The following is a 20340-nucleotide window of genomic DNA, read 5'->3' as shown; positions in this document are numbered from 1 at the left end:
CGACTTGTGTCCTTCCTCCGATCCGACCTGCTTAAGAAAAAAAAAGAAGTATAGTGGGTTTTGTCTGTATCCACTCTGCATATGCAGCGCGGACACGGACCTGCTATCCGTCCGATCCACCCATTGTGGTCCGAGACCAGTTACCAAGTTACTTAAGTGGCCCTCGCTCTTCAAAATGTTGGGCACCCCTGCTCTATATGGATGTTTTTTACTCCAAAGAGAACAGACTTATTTTAAGCCCAGTGTGTATGGAGCCTTATTGACATGCATCATTATGTGTTTGTGAGCGTCATGAATTGCCAACTGACATCATGACACACAACGATGCCTGTCTTGTTGTTGACAAGATGGGCCAGATTCTCGTACCTCGAGCGTATCTCTGCGGCGGCGTAACGTATGTCATTTACGTTACGCCGCCGCAAGTTTTTCAGGCAAGTGCTTTATTCACCAAGCACTTGCCTGTAAAGTTGCGGCGGCGTAGCGTAAATCACCCGGCGCAAGCCTGCCTAAAATAGGCGGGTAGGGGGCGTGTAGCATTTAAATTAAGCGCGTTCCCGCGCCGAACGTACTGCGCATCCCAGGGTGCATTGCTCCAAATGACGTCGCAAGGACGTTATTGGTTTCGACGTGAACGGAAATGGCGTCCAGCCCCATTCACAGACGACTTACGCAAACGACGTACATTTTTAAATTTCGATGCGGGAACGACGGCCATACTTAACATTGGTTGCCCCTCATAAAACAGGGGTAACTTTACGCCGAAAAAACCTAACGTAAACGTCGTAACTTTACTGCGTCGGCCGCGCGTACGTTCGGGAATTCACGTATCTAGCTAATTTGCATACTCAATGGGGAAAACGACGGAGGCGCCACCTAGCGGGCAAAAAAAATTGCAGTTAAGATCCGACGGTGTAAGAGCCTTACGCCTGTCAGATCTAATGGATATCTATGCGTAACTAATTCTAAGAATCAGTCGCATAGATACGACGGCCCAGATTAGGACTTACGACGGCGTACATGGCGTTGCACCGTCGTAAGCCCTTTGAGAATCTGGGCCAATGTGTTTTGAAATGCATTTTTCAATGGAAAACACATCGAGCAAATACATAAAAGTGTGAATTATGAACCAAAAATTATCAGCGTGATGATTCTGAAACGGCAGAGGTGTATGGATCACAAAAATGACTGACCAAAAGTACAAATCCACTGGCAGCTAAAACAGTAAACATATTTTGTATTGGTGTAAAAGAGAAATATGTTACATATGTGAATAAATGTAAATACATTTAAAATATTTAGATTAAAAAAAATGTATGTGAAATGTAATCATTTGATATAATAAAACAAACTTACTAGGTGATCAAAAGGTATGTGGAAAGTTGAAGCAAATGCTCTAGTAATGCCAGACAGACATATTAGACCTTTTTGCAATAATGATACATTCTGTAAATGATACATATGTGTGGATGTCATCACCAACTGTGGCTAGCATACAAATCAAATAAAAAAAAAAAATACCTAAAATTCCTTCATGTTCAGGAAATTGAAATACCATACAAAATGCACATGTGGTTAGAATCAATATTCGTATAGGTAAATCGAAGGCATCAAAACCGTGTTGCGCTGTGAACAGATATTGCTTTACATAAGGCTATATTTCTAACACCATTCCATAGGGTACCGTAAAATTGTTTTGGCATTTGCACAGTTAGCAGCTGAAAGCTGGTTATGTCCTTTCATTTCATAGTATGTTTAACTTCAGGCATATTGTGCTAAAAGGTAGACTATACAGCAGCAGTCGTGGCATTTTTATGTTTAGGATCCTGACTTCTATACTGGTACCGATCTTGTCCTGATCTTCCTCCGGTACCATATCCCGGAATTTGAGGACCTTGAGGTGGCGAGGGTGGAACATCCTGCCGCAGAGGGCTTTTGGCTAGTGGTGCCTGATATGGAGGATATCTGTAGTTATCTTCTTGATGTACTTTGGACCTGGAATAAGTACCTCTAGTGTTTGATGCAGCAACATCATAGTAATAAGGAGGGTCCCTTTCCATGTACATTGCCCTCGGTCCAGCCATGTACTCCACAGTATCCACCGGGCCGGGTCTGCAAATAAACACAAGATTATTGTGCTGTAATCTGTAGCTGAAAGTTTTTCTAAAAATTATCAACTTTTTTTTACTTGCTCAGATAAATAGACATTTAATTTAATTTATTTCTACCGAAGTTTTAAAAAAAACTTTTGAAATAATGTGGTTGGTATGGGCAAGACAAGCCATCAAGGTTTTACAAGTGCTTTGTGTAGGTGGGTTGGCTCCCAACAATCCACCAATATTCAGTAAAAAAGACAACGGTAATGTAGTAATGCAAAGCTAATGTACATTTAAGAGCATACCATGCAGAATGGTATGCTCGTAACTGTAGCCTTGCATTACTACAAATGTTCTGTCTTTGAAGAAGCAACCAGTAAAAGAATCACATTGGAGTTTGTGTCCCGTCTTTTATATATATATATATATATATATATATATATATATATATATATATACACATACACACACACACACTGTATATATAGCAGTAGGGCAATGGACAGTGTCAGTAGAGCAGTGAACGGTGTCAGTAGGGCAGAGTTTGGTGTCAGTAGTTTATTTTTAATTATTTAATTTTACAATTTTTTTTATTGTTTTTTACAATTATGTTTATAATATTTTTTTTTTTTACAATTTTTTAGGAGCCCCATTGGGGGGATTTGGTGAAATAACAGGGGTCTAAACAGACCCCCAATGTCTCACTTTTGAGAGAGAGAGAGAGAGAGAGAGAAAGGGACTAAGGACAGAGATTCCCCAGTCCCTTTCTCTGCAGCAAAAAAGCAGGGGGAATCTGCGCAGCACAGGGTGATTAGGGTGTGCCCAGGCACACCTGGAACACCCTCTGCGCATGCCTATGCCAAGAAATTGTGTAGCGTCTCCCTTATTTAAAGGTTAAAAAAAATAAAAGTGAAAAAGTAACGTAAATTACTTCATAATTAGGCCTCATGCACACAGGACATTTATTTCAGGCCCCGTACACACGTCCGAAAAACTCGACGGGCAAAACACATCGTTTTGCTCGTCGAGTTCCTTGTGAAGCCGCCGAGGATCTCAGCGAGCCAAAGTTTCCCATTGACCAACGAGGAAATAGAGAACATGTTCTCTATTTGGCTCGACGAGTTCCTCGGCGGGTTTTTCGGCGAAAAGTGTACACACGACCGGTTTTCTCGGCAGAATACGTCTCCCATCGAGTTTCTTGCTGAATTCTGCCGAGAAACCCGGTCGTGTGTACGGGGCCTAACTCTTCTGAGAAGCCATCTGCATTTTTGCAAAAAAAATGTTTAAAGCTTCTACCAGTTTCAGGAGCTTTTACAGGCTTCAAGCTCTTGTGCCTTGTACACACGATCGGAATTTCCGATGGAAAAAGTCAGACCGTGTGTGTGCCCCATCAGAGTTTTTCTATCGGAAATCCTGAGGGACTCAGAAAGAGAACATGTTCTCTTTTTTTCCAATCGGAAATTCCATTCGTCTGTATGGAACTCCGACAGAGAAAAAAACACTTATGCTCAGAATCAAGTTGATGCATGCTCGGAAGCATCGAACTTCATTTTTCTCGGCTCGCTGTAGTGTTGTACGTCACCGCGTTTTGGATTGTCGGAATTTGGTGTGACAGTGTGTATGCAAGACAGTTTGAACGGAATTCCATCAGAAAAATCCATCTGAGTTTATCCCGACGGAAATTTCGATCATGTGTACGGGGCATTGGGCGTTAATTCATTTTTGTTGGCCAGAATAAATGATTTATTCTGGCCATTAAAACAAATTAATGCTAAAGCACTAAACACGTCTATAATTTAGGCACATTTACCAACTTTTAGTAGCATCAAATGTTTTTTTCTGCCCAACTCTGCTGCTCCTGGAAGCACTGGCAGAGGGTTTGTCTTCCTACCCCTAAACACTGCTAAAAGCTGAGGTGTGCATGAACACATAGGCTAACATGCAGGGGAGTTTAGAGACAGGAAAAAAACACCAGACGCCACTAGGAGCAGCTATAAAAATGTCCCTTGTGCATTAGGCCTTAAAGTTTTATCTACGTGGAAAAATATTCCTTCACATTCACAAAATGTATTATAATCGGCTCTAAAATCTGTGTAGTCATTCCTAGATGATCAATGCATGTAGACCAAATTCAACCTTTTTCACATACGCCCGGACCTAAAAGAATTACTTTGGCTGAAACACTCTCCTATGATGGATATAAATTTGAATCCCAATAAGTGATGACCACATTGACAGCTGTGAAATAATTCTCTCTCGGTAATCCATTCATCCCACAGAGGAGCAACTGAATGTGTTTTGTTTGGCCTACGGCTCATACAGCACACCAACGCTGGTCATAGGTTCAATTATTTGGCAGTCAAGTTGATTAAATGGAAGGTAATGTGTGTGAACAGATTTAGAAATAGTCCAGTGAAATGTCACATAATAATCTACAGTGCCAAGACCCTCTACCATTCATGTGTCCAGTAGTTTAAAAGAATCTGCCATAATAACTAGACAGCTGATGATTGATCTCCATTGAGCCGAGTTGGCATGTTATAATCACTTCCCCGAATAATTTGCCGAAAAAGTGAAATCTAAGAGGTCTTGAATCCTAACAGGATTGCACAGTTGCAATACGTTATTTTCTTTGTCTATACACACCGATAGGCTGTGCCAATCGTTCAGATTAATTGAAGAAATCAAATTTGTTATGGTTTCAGTTTTTGGAGCAAAAAAACGTCATACACTAACATATGCAGCAAACCATAATAGCGTACTGTGTTGCCAAAATGGCAGATAGTAAGAGCGCGATTTACTAAGACTAGAGCAATAATGCATGACAAACAAACCAATCAACTTCTAGCTGTTATTTTTAATTTTTAACTAAATAAGCTGAAGTTGGAAGCTGATTGGTTACTGTACACTGTACACAGCTGCTCAAGCTTTAGTAAATCCACCCCCCCCTGTGGTTACATCTGTTTGATGTAGCATTGGTACCAGGGAAACTGGGTATGTAAACCAATTACCGTATATATACTTAAGTATAAGCCGACCCGAGTATAAGCCAAGGCACCTAATTTTACCACAAAAAAGGGAAAACGTATTGACTCAAGTATAAGCCTAGGGTGTCCATCTGCATGCCTCACTGTGCCTCACTTTGCCGCAGGCCCTGTACACACGTCCGAGGAACTCGACGGGCAAAACTCATCGTTTTGCTCGTCGAGTTCTGTGTGAAGCCGCCAAGGATCTCGGCGAGCCAACTTTCCTCATTGAACAACGAGGAAATAGAGAACATGTTCTCTATTTGGCTCGACGAGGAACTCGACGGCTTCCTCGGCCGAAAGTGTACACACGCCGGGTTTCTCGGCAGAATACGGCTCCGATCGAGTTTCTGGCTGAATTCTGCCGAGAAACTCGGTCGTGTGTACGGGGCCTCACTGTGTCCATGACTAGACTGACGTTTAACATGGAAGTCTATGGAAGGGGAGCCCGGATTTGAAAAATCGGTGCTCCCCGGCCGTAGGTCCCCCAGACAACTAACTTTTCACACTTGTAGATGAAGAGTGGGGCTACATGTGTGCCAAGTGTTGGGTCCATGGGATCTACGACCAACTGGTACCGGGTCCCCAAATCCGGGAGATCAGGCACAAAAAGGCGACTCAAGTATAAGCCGAGGGGGGCGTTTTCAGCACACAAAAAAATGTGCTGAAAAACTCGGCTTATACTCGAGTTTATACGGTACACAGATTATTGTGTTTTTTTTTTCTTTTAGAGCCATCAGTGTCAAGTCAGCTTCAGCAGCTTGCTAGCTTAAAGGGGTTGTAAGGGTTAGTTTTTTTTATTTTCTAAATAGGTTCCTTTAACCCCCCTGGCGGTATTCCCGAGTCTGACTCGGGGTTACATTTTTGTGCTGCGATCGGTAACCCCAAATCAGACTCGGGCTCGCCTTGCAGAATCCACAGGCTTGATTTACTTACCTTGTCCCTGGATCCAGCGATGCCACCGCGCTGTGTGAGCGAGCGGGTGCTCGCTCAATTCACACAGTGCCTCTGTGTGCCGCCGATCTCTGTTCCCTGCGACGTTACGACGCACGGGAGCGGAGAACAGCGCCAAATTCAAAAAGGTAAACAAACACATTACATACAGTATACTGTAATATTATAGATTACAGTACTGTATGTAAAAAATACACACACCCCTTTGTCCCTAGTGGTCTGTCCAGTGCCCTACATGTACTTTTATGTAATAAAAACGGTTCTTTCTGCCTGCAAACTTTAGATTGTCCATAGAAACCAAAAGTGTTATAATTATTTATTATATTATAATTTATCATTTTGTTTTTAAAAACATTTCATACCCGGGATGCCTATTAGACTCTGGTTTGGTCAGATTTAAGTGAGTTATTCCTAAGAATTACAGGCCTACAGTATAAAACACCAAATTTCCTTGCAAATAATGGTACCACTTTCAGCACTTTTTTCTGAAATAATCATACCGCCAGGGAGGTTAAGCTAGTGCATTGTTGGTTCACTTACACTTTCCTTCTATTTTTCTTCTAAATGTTTTTTTTTCTTTGTCTGAATTTCTCACTTCCCGTTTCTCCTCAGTAAGCTTGCCCCCATCATATGGCTGGGGGTTAGTCAGCCAGAACAGAAGAGGAACAGGAATTGAGAAATTCAGACAAAGAAAAAAAAAACATTTAGAAGGGAAATCGAAGGAAAAGGTAAGTGAACCAACAATGCACTAGCTTAAAGGAACCTATTTAGAAAATAATAAACAAACCTTTACAACCCCTTTAAAGGAGTTGTAAAGGAAAACAATTTTTTGCCTAAAATTAATGTCTGCAAGGTAGACAGACAGAATAGTGTAATGATTATGTTAAAAAACTAGTAATTACCTATTAAATTCCTTCATCTACTGTATATCACCTCCGGCATTCTAGTTTCTGTTCTCTCATTCACTTCCTGGTTTTCATCGCTCGTTCATGTAAGAACTACATTTCCCAGTATGAATTGCGGCACGCCCAGTAATTCACACCTCCTTGAAGTCTCTAACACGTAGAGAGCGTCCTGCCACACAGATGTAGTTCCCAGGAGGGGTGAGCACGTTACTGACCACCGCAGTAAAGCCTCCCATCCCGGTGGTGAGTAACAATCAGACAAGCAGGAAGTGAACAGAACAGAGAAGAAATAGAGCAACTTCTGAGCAAAAACGAACAATGAGGAAGTGAAAAGAGGAATGTCTGCAGGTAAAGGATGCTTTTTATGAAAAAAAAAATTCCTTTACAACCCCTTTAAGTATGGTAATTGTTTGCAGAAAGTTTGGAAGCAGGGAGGGGCAGCACATGTACAATGCTAAATAAAAGATTTGTTGTAGCAGCAACATCAAGAAGAATGGGAGGCTGACTGATGTTAATTGGGTTAAAACGAGCTGGGTGCCAAAGGCACTATCAATATCTGCATGATGCATCTTTTCATATGTGTGAGGTAGAAGTGGCTGAGAATTATCAGCTGTCATGTATTGATTAGTTGAAAAAAAATTCTCTTGTGTTGAATAAATGAGTACACCCAGACCTCACAGTGTCTCCTGGCTCACTAAATATGCTTACTGATAAGCACTGGAAGGATGGAAAGTGAGCACCTGTTGGGCAAACAGGGCTTGCTCAGGAGACTAGTCCAGTTTTTACACCCTGGACTACATAGGACCATGGCTTTGTTTATCGGTGACCAGAGCTATTACAAGTACAATCTGAAGATCTTTTCAAGACCCCTTTTTGTTTTTTGGGTGTCTTAATGGGCCATCATGTTGTGTACATCGAAGTTCCTTTTTCAAGTGTTAGCAGCGGCAGCAGCGACAACATTTTTGGCGTGATGCAGCAGTTATTTAAAGTGGTTTTAAACCCTTAACAACCACTATATGCTACAGGTAAGCCTATAATAAGGCTTACCTGTAGCTACCCAGGATATCTCCTAAACCTGCACAGATTAGGAGATATCCCCTGTCCTCTGCATGTGTCGATGTCATCGGCACATGCGCACTAAAGCAAACTGCAGCAATGGCATGTATGTGCCATTGCTTCAGTCTGTGTGTCGTTACCGGTGGCTCCCGCGCGTCATTGTCGCTCTGGCGAATTACAGCGCCGGAGCCGCAAAACCCAGAAGTAACCCCCAGGAGAGATGTCGCCGGCTGGAGGGGAGTACGAGGACTGCTGCGGGGGCTTTGATCTAAGTAATTCATAATGAGCTAGTATGCTATGCATATTAGCTCATTATGCCTTTGTCTTGCAGGTTTTTTTTTAAAAGGGTTTACAACCACTTTAACTACTTGCCGACCAGCCGCCGTCATTCTACGGCGGCAGGTTGGCTCTCCTGGGCGAGAGCCCGTAGCTCTACGTTGGCTCTTTGAGCAGCCACTAGGGGCTGCTCGCCCCCGACTCCCTTGCGTGTGCCCGGCGGGCTCGATCGCAGCCGAGCACCGGCGATTGCTCGTTACAGAGCGGGGACCGGGAGCTGTGTGTGTAAACACACAGCTCCCGGTCCTGTCAGGGGGGGAAATGCTGATCTTCTGTTCATACAATGTATGAACAGAGGATCAGTGTTTCCCCTAGTGAGGCCACCCTCCCCACAGTAAGAACACACCCAGGGAACATACTTAACCCCTTCCTCGCCCCCTAGTGTTAACCCCTTCACTGCCAGTGGCACTGATCGCTATAAAAATGCCAATGGTCCCAAAAATGTGTCAAAAGTGTCCGAAGTGTCCGCCATAATGTCGCAGTACTGAAAAAAAATCGCTGATCGCCGCCATTACTAGTAAAAAAAATATATTAATAAAAATGCCATAAAAATACCCCCTATTTTGTAAACGCTATAACTTTTGAGCAAACCAATCAATAAACGCTTATTGCGATTTTTTTTTACGAAAAATATGTAGAAGAATACGTATCGTCCTAAACTGAGGAAAAAAACGTTTTTTTTTATATATTTTTTGGGGATATTTATTACAGCAAAAAGTAAAAAATATAATTTTTTTTCAAAATTGTCGCTCTATTTTTGTTTATAGTGCAAAAAATAAAAACCGCAGAGGTGATCAAATACCACCAAAAGAAAGCTCTATTTGTGGGAAAAAAAGGACGCCAATTTTGTTTGGGAGCCACGTCGCACGACCGCGCAATTGTCAGTTAAAGCGGCGCAGTCCCGAATCGCAAAAAGTGCGCTGGTCTTTGGGCAGCAATATGGTCCGGGGGTTAAGTGGTTAAGAGGAACCTAATCTTCAGAGGTGTGGCTGGGATTGTGTAGCCTTGCAAAGACATAAAGCTTCTGCAGGTGCATATCTGTATAATAAGCCTGATTTATCAAGTTGCCATAGCACACATGGGGGTTAATATACTAAAACTGGAGAGTGCAAAATCTGGTGCAGCTCTGCATAGAAACAAATCAACTTTTAGGATTTTGTTTTGTCAAAGCTTAATTGAACAAGCTGAAGTTAGAAGCTGATTGGCTTCCATGTATAGAAAATCCAAAAAGTGTACAAGTACACAGTACATACGGCGCTTCTAGAAGTGCAGAGTGACTTAGTCCATTGGAACTTTCATTTGTATCTGTAGATCAGCAACAGAGTAGGGGAAGGATGGGGCAACTGGATGGATGGATGAGAGAGTAATCGATGGATGGCGGAGCAGGAGAAGAGACCAAGACTGGAATCTCTGCAACTCCCGCAGAAGATCTGGTGAGGATCACCTCAATGCAGCAGAAAACGAACAGCAGGGCGCTAAGGTCAGTATCAAATAAAACAAATCACTTTATTAAAATAAGCAGTACATTTACATTGAAGCTAGCATGGAAGAGCATGGGTATGGAACACCTGAGATCAAGCAGCTGTGACCAGTGTTAGGCTGTAGACATCACTGAGCAAGCAGAAAGTAAGGATGACAGGGTGCCAGCCAGATCAATGTATGGATATTAGCGTTCCCAGCCACGTACGAGGATGACAGCTGTTAAAATGCTTATCTAATTCTTCTGTGCTTTTCTCTCCCTCCCACTGTACCTGACAGTGACACCCCTCTGGCTCTATGCAGCAGCTTGGCTTTCTCTGTCCATTCCCTCCTATGTTCCTCCTGTTCCTGCCCTTTTTGCTTTATAAGCCCATCACTTCCCTTCACTGTCCATGCATTTGAAAAAGGGGGCGAAGTCCTGGGAAATGCGTCCTGTACACCCCATCTCCCGACATCCACCAGGCATTTTGAAAACTGACATCCTCGTGTGCAGCTGAGAACACCGCCGCTAATATCCATACCTTGAGCTGGCCCAAATCCAGTGACACGGGAGCCAGGGGCTGAGTCCTACTGTCTGTGTCAATGGACGCAGGAGGACTTGGGAGCTAACCCACATGAGAGCCTCCCATGGAAAGCATATCTCCGTAGGGGGCACTCGATGAAGAGGAGGAGAGAGGAGCGCCGCCAGGGGACCCCAGAAAATCACAGAGCAGGAAAGTATGACATGTTTGCTATTTTAAAAAAAATCTAACCTTTACAATCACTTGAACTGATTGCCCCTGAACTGCCTAATAAATTACTTTAAAAACCTGTCTAGTGTGTTTTTTTTATTGACACTTTTTTCCTCCAGGTGAAAGGGTAGGGGTATGATGTACCCCATACTCAATCACATAGGGTGGGGGGTCATGATCTGGGGGCCCCCTTATTAAAGGGGGCTCCCGGATTTCGATAAGCCCACACGCCAGCAGACCCCAACAACCAACGGCCAGGATTGTCGGAAAGAGACCTTTGTCCTCATCAACATGGAAACAAGGTGCTTTGGGGCGGGGGGCCGCAGGGCGCCCCCCTGCCCCAAAGCACCAACCCCCATGTTGAGGCCATGCGGCCTCCTGGTATGGTGCAGGAAGAGGGGCGCTCGCTCATCCCCACCCCCTTTCCTGACTGGCCGGGCTGCGTGCTTGGATAAGGGTCTGGTATGGATTTTGGGGGGACCCCCACACCGTTTTATTGGAGTAGGGCTCCCCCTTTTAATCCATACCAGAACCAAGGGCCTGGTATGCTCTTGGAGGGGGAACCCATGCCGTTTTTTTATTTAAAATTCGGCGTGGAGTTCCCCTTCAAGATCATCAGAGCACAAGTCGCATGCCAAAGTCAGAGCATGCAAGATGGCGTTCTGACTTTGATCCGACTTCAATGATATTCAATGGGCTGAGGTAGGATCAAAGTCGGACCAAAGTAGTGGATGGAGCATTTTCAAAGTCAGCCCGACTTGTGTCGGACTAGTTAAGAGGGCTCCCATAGGGAAACATTGATTTTCACACGTCATGTGACATGAGCTCCCAATGTCGGAGCATTTGTCGCTCCAGTGGGAACCCGGCCTTACAGCTATAATTGCAGTGAAAGGTGGTTCTACAAAGTATTGACTCGGGGGGCTGAATACAAATGCACGCCACACTTTTTAGATATTTATTTGTAAAAAAAATTATAACCATTTATAATTTTTCTTACACTTCACAATTGAGTTCCACTTTGTGCTGGTCTTCCACATAAAATCCCCCCCAAATGTATGTTTTTGGTTGTGGAAATTGGATGGAGAAATTGTGGGAAATTGGATGGAGAAATTGTGGGAAATTGGATGGAGAAATTGTGGAAAATTGGATGGACAAATTGTGGGAAATTGGATGGAGAAATTGTGGAAAATTGGATGGAGAAATTGTGGGAAATTGGATGGACAAATTGTGGGAAATTGGATGGACAAATTGTGGAAAATTTCAAGGAGTACGAATAATTTTTCAAGGCACTGTATGAAGATGAGTAGGACGACATCATGTTAATGCATTTTTCCATACCTGTAAATCTTATCACCTCTTAGGAACATCTTCTAGAGCAACATAGACCCAGCTGGCATTGGCTGGGGTCAGGAAAGTACCCTGAAAGAATGATCCCTGCTTTGCTCCTTGGATACATATCATAGTCATTGATTGTTTTCCATTGTAAACTGAGGTGATTGAACATGTGCAAAGTAGCGTTTAGTCATGTGGGAACACCAAAGGTAAATTTGTGAATAGTAAAGCTACTACTTTCACTTCAAACCTGTATAGGATTTTTTTCATTTTACTTTGCAGCATGGGTCGGATGTTAAATGTCTGTTTGACAGATACTGTACTCTAAAGCTTGTTACTGCACAACTAGCACTGCCAGAGAAATGTTCTTTAAGCCTCAGCCAGCAAGTTAATACATACTGTACACATGTGAAAATGAATGACTTGACTTTGTGTTGAAACTTTCCAAAATAAAACACATGCAAACAAAAGTTAGTATTTGTTGACTACATTGCACTAGAATGAACTGCATAAGTATGATTGCCCTTACAACTTATGTTTTTTATTATAACCGATCTTATTTCACTAACTGACCCTAAAAATGACCTTGTCTACTAGCATATAGTAGCCTGTGGGCAACCATATTGATGGTAACAATCCCTGACAAAAAAATGACAACTTGAGGAACAAAGCAAATGGCAAACTACACCTTAACTATGATGAAATATATGTTTATGGCTCTCAGGCCCCGTACACACGTCCGAGAAACTCGAACGGCAAAACACATCGTTTTGCTCGTCGAGTTCCTCGTGAAGCCGCCGAGGATCTCGGCGAGCCAACTTTTCCCATTGACTAACGAGGAAATAGAGAACATGTTCTCTTTTTGGCCCGACGAGATCCTCGTCGGTTTCCTCGGCGAAAAGTGTACACACAACCGGTTTTCTCGGCAGAATACGTCTCCCATCAAGTTTCTGGCTGAATTCTGCCGAGAAAACCGGTCGTGTGTACGGGGCCTCAGAGGTGAACGTATAGCAATCGCCGTCAGTTAGCAAGTATGATGATAAATATAAATGTCATCAGCTGCAGATATACCGTATTTATCAGAGTATAACACGCACATGTGTATAACACGCACCCTAACTTTAAGAGGGAAGTTTCAGGAAAAAAACTTTCCATAGCCCCCTGCGTATAACACGCAGGCGCAGTTTACCCTCTTTTTTCAGGGTAAAAAAGTGAGTGTTATACGTCAATAAATACAGTACTCAGTGGCATGCAAGGCAGCAGCTGAAAGATCTTGAACTGCCAAATAGAACTAAACATGCCACAAAATATTTTTGCGTTAATTAGTGAATCATCATTAGTTTGTGCACAAGTTTGTTTTTTATCTATTTATCATCAGTGAGCAGCTCAGAAGAATATGAAATCTGCTAACTTTTGATTCGTCTGAATCTTTTAACTATTATGGCCGCTGGGAAACCCAAGGGGAAAACCGAGAACTGGCTCGGTCACTTTTCCCTGTGTATACACGTCCGGTTTTCCCGACAGGAAAACTGCCTAAGAGCTTTGGTTGGAAAAACCGGCCGTGTGTATGCTCCACAGCAGTGTTTCCCCTTAGGAAAACTGCGGGGGGAAAAAAGCCACGATTCGCGATGGGAAAAAATAGAACATTTTTTCCCCCGCAGTTTTTCTGTCTGGAAAACTGCTAGGGAGCATACACAGGCCGGTTTTCCCGACCAAAAGAAAACATGACAGTTTTCCCGTCTGGAAAACCAGACGTGTGTATGAGGCATTAGTCTCTTCTTAAAAGATTTTATAAAGGCTAATACAAGAAATTGCAACAAACATACCATGTGAGATCAAAATGCATAGTACAAAAAAAAGGCCTTGTGTCGGTAGATAAAATGACAAAGGATTGTACAGCATATTCAGCAGAAACTTGTAGATAATAAGTAGGATCACAAGGTCTGATATTGAGATCTACACTTGTAAGGGAGTCAGTAATAAACTAGAAAACGAGATGGGGAGGAATAAAAAAAAAAAACAGTCCAAAAGTAAAAAATTAACAGATAAAGATACAACAAGATGTAGGTCTGAAGCTTCGTACACACGCTCGGTTCTTTTGAAAGGAGTGTGTGTACACTCGGGAGGCAAGAGATTCTTGCCAAGAATCTCGTTAGGAAAAACGTTTTTTTCCTGACGAGATTCTGGCCCGTGTGTACGGGGCTTTAGCATCAAACTGAGAGGAATTGAGCAAAAATATTTTGAGGTCAATTGTAAAATTATAATATTATCAAGTGCCTATCCAGCAGGTGAACTGATTACGGTGTGTACAGTAAAATCATATGGAAGAAAGTTAGACCAGTAATCTCCTTAAACAGAAAGCTTAAATGAGTTAACTAGCCAGGTATAGGAGTGGAATCAGAACAAAGATTTGAGTTCTTTTTGAGCCAGCAATCCCATTATTTGCTAAATTTGTGCCATCGATCATGGACACGGGCGAATTCTGTGAAATGTATCCTGAGAGTGTTCACCACGGAGGAAAGAAGGTGATTTTTTCTGGTTCCAGGTTCTAGTAAGTTTCAATCTTGTAGTGTGTAGCTGAAAATACCTAGTATGGAGAAGCCAAAGTTCAATTCCTATGACAAATAAGGCCAAAACTGTATAATTCATCGGAATATTTGCATTTCAATCTGTTTTACATTACATTTAGGAATCCAGGCAATACAGCTCATACATTTATATGATTTATTGTATGCTATACAAATTTGAATGGTAATATTCACAAAAATTAAAAACTTTGAACTTTGCTAATCCACCTGCTTTACAAACTGATTTTCACAGTGATTGGCACTCTAAAGCCTCGTACACACGACCGGTTTTCTCGGCAAGAAACAGCAAGAAAACTGCTGGCAGAGCTTTTTGCCGAGAAAACCGTTCGCGTGTATGGTTTTTCGTCGAGAAAACTGTCGGGAATCTTGACGAGAAAAAAAGAGAACCGGTTCTCTATTTTCTCGTCGGGATTCTCGGCAGTGTTTTCCTGCCGAGAAACCAGAGCGTGTGTATACTTACCTGCCTCCATGGAAACCCGCGCATGCTCGATGAGACTTCGACGCATGCGCGGTAGCTTCCAAGGCATAGGTAGGGTGAAGCAAGATGGCAGCGACAGCATCGAATGTGATGAGCACATGCTCGTCGTAGTCGATGACGTCACTGCGTTCTTGCCATTCAAAAGAACGGCGGTTCTTTTGAATGTGCGTCTGTACACAGGGCTTGGCAGGAAAATCTTGCCAGGAATCCCATCGAGAAAACCAACAGTTTTTATTCGATGGGATTCTCGGCCATGTATACAGGGCTTAAGGCCCTGTACACACGGTCGGGAATCCCGTCAGGAAAAAAACGTTGGTTTTCCTGGCAAGCTTTTCTTGAAAAGCCGCGCATACAGACGGCCATTCAAAAGAACCGCTGTTTATTTGATTGGCAAGAACACTTGACGTCATCGACTATGACGAGCCGGCGCTCGTCACATTCGATGCCGTTGTTGCCATCTTGCTTCACCCCACACTATGCCTTGTATGCTACCGCGCGTGCATCAAAGGCTTATCGAGCGGGTTTACCTTTGGACAGGTAAGCATACAGACGACCGGATTTCTCGGCAGAAAACACTATGCCGGGAAACCCGACGGGTTCTCTATTTTCCCGTTGGGATTCCCGTCTGTTTTCCTGACTGGAAAACTGCTAAGGAGCATACACACGACCGGGATTCCCAGCCAAATGCTCTCCTGGCAGTTTTCCTTCGTGTGTACGAGGCTTGACACTGCCGGTTACAGGTTTAAAATAGTCCATTGACATGCAACATGTACACATATAAACTGTATTTCATGAAGCAGATGAGGAAATGTAAAACAATCTTACTGGAAAACAACTGGATAAAATGCAAGACCAAATTATTAGCCAATATTTTTCCTATCCAGATGTCTCTCATTAGGCGCACAATAATTGAATGTATTTCAGTTTATAGGCTAAGTTATCTTGGCAAGAAGATGATGTTCTTGTAAAATGAATGTTAAAAACTATCAGCATTTCCTGTGTCTGAACAGTGATGCAATGACTTTTGCTTTATTCTCATAACAGTTTTGAGCTACCTGGCACAATAATTTTGGTAGATGTATCATGTATGTTAGTTTATCATGGAAGAAAAAACTTAAAGATGCAATGGACAGCTGGTGTTAGATTATTTTTTTATCTGAAATTATAAATAAATAATAATACGTGCATGACGTAAAAGTTAACATTTGTTCTGGAAGCATGCCAGCTATTGTTGATTGTGGATGTCAGTCTGTTCTCACCAAACTTACTCCATTAACATGATAAAATTCTCATCTTTGGCACACAGTGTATGTAGTATGATGATACTGTAGATAAAGAAAGACAGAAACTAGACTCACAGTTACGTTCTTGCGTTGCAGCACATATTTCAGGTGTGTTCATGATGGGTTGACATGCATTGCCATTCCTATCCAAAAGCCCACTTTCCAGTATCTATATCAACAAAGAGGTCCCTTTCCTAGCACATACACCTCACTCCCAAATCTATATCACTATGAGATCTGCACTCAACAAATACAGTCACCAGAGAGATCTGCACTCAACACATACAACTATCTCCCCAATAGCCATGTCAGCAGAGATATCTGCACTTAACACACATACACTGTAGATCTCTCCCTAGTATCTATGCCACCAGAGGGATCTGCACTCAACACACACCGATCCCTCCTCAGTATCCATGTCACCAGAGGGATCTGCACTCAACACATACAGATCCCTCCCCAGTATCCATGTAACCAGAGGGATCTGCACTCAACACACACAGATCCCTCCCCAGTATCCATGTCACCAGGGGGAACTGCACTCAACACACAACGATCCCTCCTCAGTATCCATGTCACCAGAGGGATCTGCACTCAACACATACAGATCCCTCCCCAGTATCCATGTAACCAGAGGGATCTGCACTCAACACACACAGATCCCTCCCCAGTATCCATGTCACCAGGGGGAACTGCACTCAACACATACAGATCCCTCCCCAGTATCCATGTCACCAGAGGGATCTGCACTCAACACATACAGATCCCTCCCCAGTATCCATGCCACCAGAGGGATCTGCACTCAACACACACAGATCCCTCCCCAGTATCCATGTCACCAGAGAGATCTGCACTCAACACATACAACTATCTCCCCAATAGCCATGTCAGCAGAGATATCTGCACCTAACACACATACACTGTAGATCTCTCCCTAGTATCCATGCCACCAGAGGGATCTGCACTCAACACACACCGATCCCTCCTCAGTATCCATGTCACCAGAGGGATCTGCACTCAACACATACAGATCCCTCCCCAGTATCCATGTCACCAGAGGGATCTGCACTCAACACACACAGATCCCTCCCCAGTATCCATGCCACCAGGGGGAACTGCACTCAACACACACAGATCCCTCCCCAGTATCCATGTCACCAGGGGGAACTGCACTCAACACATACAGATCCCTCCCCAGTATCCATGCCACCAGAGGGATCTGCACTCAACACATACAGATCCCTCCCCAGTATCCATGTAACCAGAGGGATCTACACTCAACACATACAGATCCCTCCCCGGTATCCATGTCACCAGAGGGATCTGCACTCAACACACACCTCCCTCTTCTTAATATTTTAAAACTGAGAGATCTGTAATCAACACACAGCTATCTCCCCAATATCACCAGTGAGATCTGCCATCCAAAACACACAGTTCACTTTTTCTGATTCCATGTGATTAGTGAGAACTGCACTCCAATATGAATACTTAATTCTTGAATATTTACTGTATGTCACTGGCAAGATATTCAAAAAAGCATCATTTCTAACCAGTAACCATATAACCATATTACCCAGATGCAAGGGTCTGTCCACCCAAAAAGTGACATTTTATTTATGAAGCATAGTGGTTTACGTCTACCCCTGGCATTTTACATACTCTAATATCAAGATTTCCCTGCCATAAATTCCAAGTCTGTATCAGTCCAACTGCAGATTTCTTGCCTGCCTTTGTTGTGTTCCAGAACCTCCCACTGCATTTTCTATTATATAAAATAAATAAAAATCCAAGTAGAGTGGAAGTCCTCTTAATAGCCACATGAAGTTTGCAGATCTAGGAACTCAAGTACAGACATCCCACCAAGAGTTCCTCAGTGATAGTAGAAAAGGTCAAGTACTTAATTTATCATGCACCCAAAGAGTGATATGCTAGCTATAGGTGGAGTCTGGTGGTTTGAATCACCCAATGTCTTGTTCTATATCCCTTGCATTTTCCAGCGTTGAGATTTTCCCAATATTGTTTCTGACTCTGCTCCTGTTAGTGTTTTTATTCACAGAACAGAGCTGTTCTCTGTCTCTCCATAATGCCGATTATATTAACAATCCAAAAGGTAGGAGATACCTTTAAAGGCGCATAAACCAATTCAGGATTTAACTCTCCAGCACCTATGAAAATAATGTTATTTTTGAGTGGGCTTACCCTAAACCATTTTCTGTTGTTTGATACCCATAGTTTATTTATCTTCAACAAAGTAGAATTATAGGCAAATGAAATAAAATGTGATAAGCGCTCCGGACAACAATATGCTAGCAGTGGTCACACCAATGATGCATATGTGCAATAACGAAACTAATAAATAGAACACAAAACAAACAGCAGAATCAAATGCTGACGTGAAGTGAGACTAAAAAGCTCAAAGTGTCAAAATGTCAATTGATCCAAAACAAAGTGCATATAGTGTAATCTTCATATAGTGTAATGTTCATATAATGAGTGAAAAATCACTAAAGCTGGGTATTCTGGTGATGGTGATGTATAAATGGAATCTTCTCATAGATATCTGGTGTTGGTACTGGCATCCATACGTGTGACCTTACCTTATAGGTGCTATATAAATGCATATAGTCTGGGTATCTGCTTCTCCAATAGTGTGGACCTCACTCCTTTCCAGTAATGTTCCTTAACGTTGCTGGTTTGGATTCACCTTGCATGCATTGGACCTAATGGGTGCTCATGTGTCAAGGGAGCAAAGGGTATAAGAGAGAGAGAATGGATGCATCCAATGGTGAAGTATGTAATAAAAAGGGGGTGCTTTATTGTGTAAAAATGGGACTCTTACATAGATAAAAGGTAGATGTGCAAAACAATATGACAGGACGCAGCGAGTGTATCGCCGTCTTACGTCTTTTCTGCTGGCCTCCGGCTTGCACAAGTATCGCGTGGTCTCGGCTCCCTACGGCGTTACGTCACGCACCTCATGACTTCATCAGGGAAACCTGATTGGCTGCCGAGCCAGAGCTTAAATGTATTACAGACCGGATGTAAATAGATCGCCATTTTCTTGGAGTCCATAAAGTAATGGGACTATCCGCGGCTAACGATAGAGCCGCAACTGGACGTAGATATAAAAATAAATAGACTTGTTCAAATGTCGCGGACTGACAAGTATCAATAATTTATGTATGCCACTGACATAGATGGCAAATAATAAAAAGACTAAAGACCCACATGGAGAAAAATATGTATTAGTGCTGAAATGTTGGTCCTAATAGTATATGTATCTGCGTGCACTAATATACATATACAAATTATGTGTGTGAGATGGTAAAACCATATAAGGACAACATGGAAAAAATACTAAGGTAAAAATACCATAAAAATCGATAGCCGCGGATAGTCCCATTACTTTATGGACTCCAAGAAAATGGCGATCTATTTACATCCAGTCTGTAATACATTTAAGCTGTGGCTCGGCAGCCAATCAGGTTCCCCTGATGAAGTCACGAGGTGTGTGACTTAACGCCGTAGGGAGCCGAGACCATGCGATACTTGTGCGAGCCGGAGGACAACAGAAAAGACGTAAGACGGCGATACACTCGCCGCGTCCTGTAATATTGTTTTGCACATCTACCTTTTATCTATGTAAGAGTCCCATTTTTACACAATAAAGCACCCCCTTTTTATTACATACTTCACCATTGGAGGCATCCGTTCTCTCTCTTTTATACCCTTTGCTCCCTTGACACATGAGCACCCATTAGGTCCATGCATGCAAGGTGAATCCAAACCAGCAACGTTAAGGAACATTACTGGAAAGGAGTGAGGTCCACACTATTGGAGAAGCAGATACCCAGACTATATGCATTTATATAGTACCTATAAGGTAAGGACACTGAGACCACGTATGGATGCCAGTACCAACACCAAATATCTATGAGAAAATTCCATTTATACATCACCATCACCAGAATACCCAGCTTTAGTGATTTTTCACTCATTATATGAACATTACACTACAGTATATGCACTTTGTTTTGGATCAATTGACATTTTGACACTTTGAGCTTTTTAGTCTC

General features: G+C 42.7%; 1 protein-coding gene across 2 annotated transcripts in view; it reads right to left on the bottom strand.

Annotated features, from left to right (window-relative positions):
• Positions 1–1214: 1214 nt before the first annotated feature.
• The window catches only part of PARD3B (par-3 family cell polarity regulator beta), a 1737215-nt gene continuing 1718089 nt past the window's right edge, over positions 1215–20340 (bottom strand). For both annotated transcript variants that reach the window (XM_040357288.1, XM_040357287.1), the window contains one exon: positions 1215–2109. In XM_040357288.1, the coding sequence (XP_040213222.1) occupies positions 1785–2109 (325 nt within the window). In that variant the 3' untranslated portion in view covers positions 1215–1784. The remainder of the gene's footprint in view (positions 2110–20340) is intronic.

This window comes from Rana temporaria, chromosome 6 (assembly GCF_905171775.1).
Source record: "Rana temporaria chromosome 6, aRanTem1.1, whole genome shotgun sequence".
Taxonomy (NCBI): Eukaryota; Metazoa; Chordata; class Amphibia; order Anura; family Ranidae; genus Rana; species Rana temporaria.
Note: the sequence above shows the minus strand (reverse complement) of the source record. Positions and strands in the feature narration are given on the sequence as shown.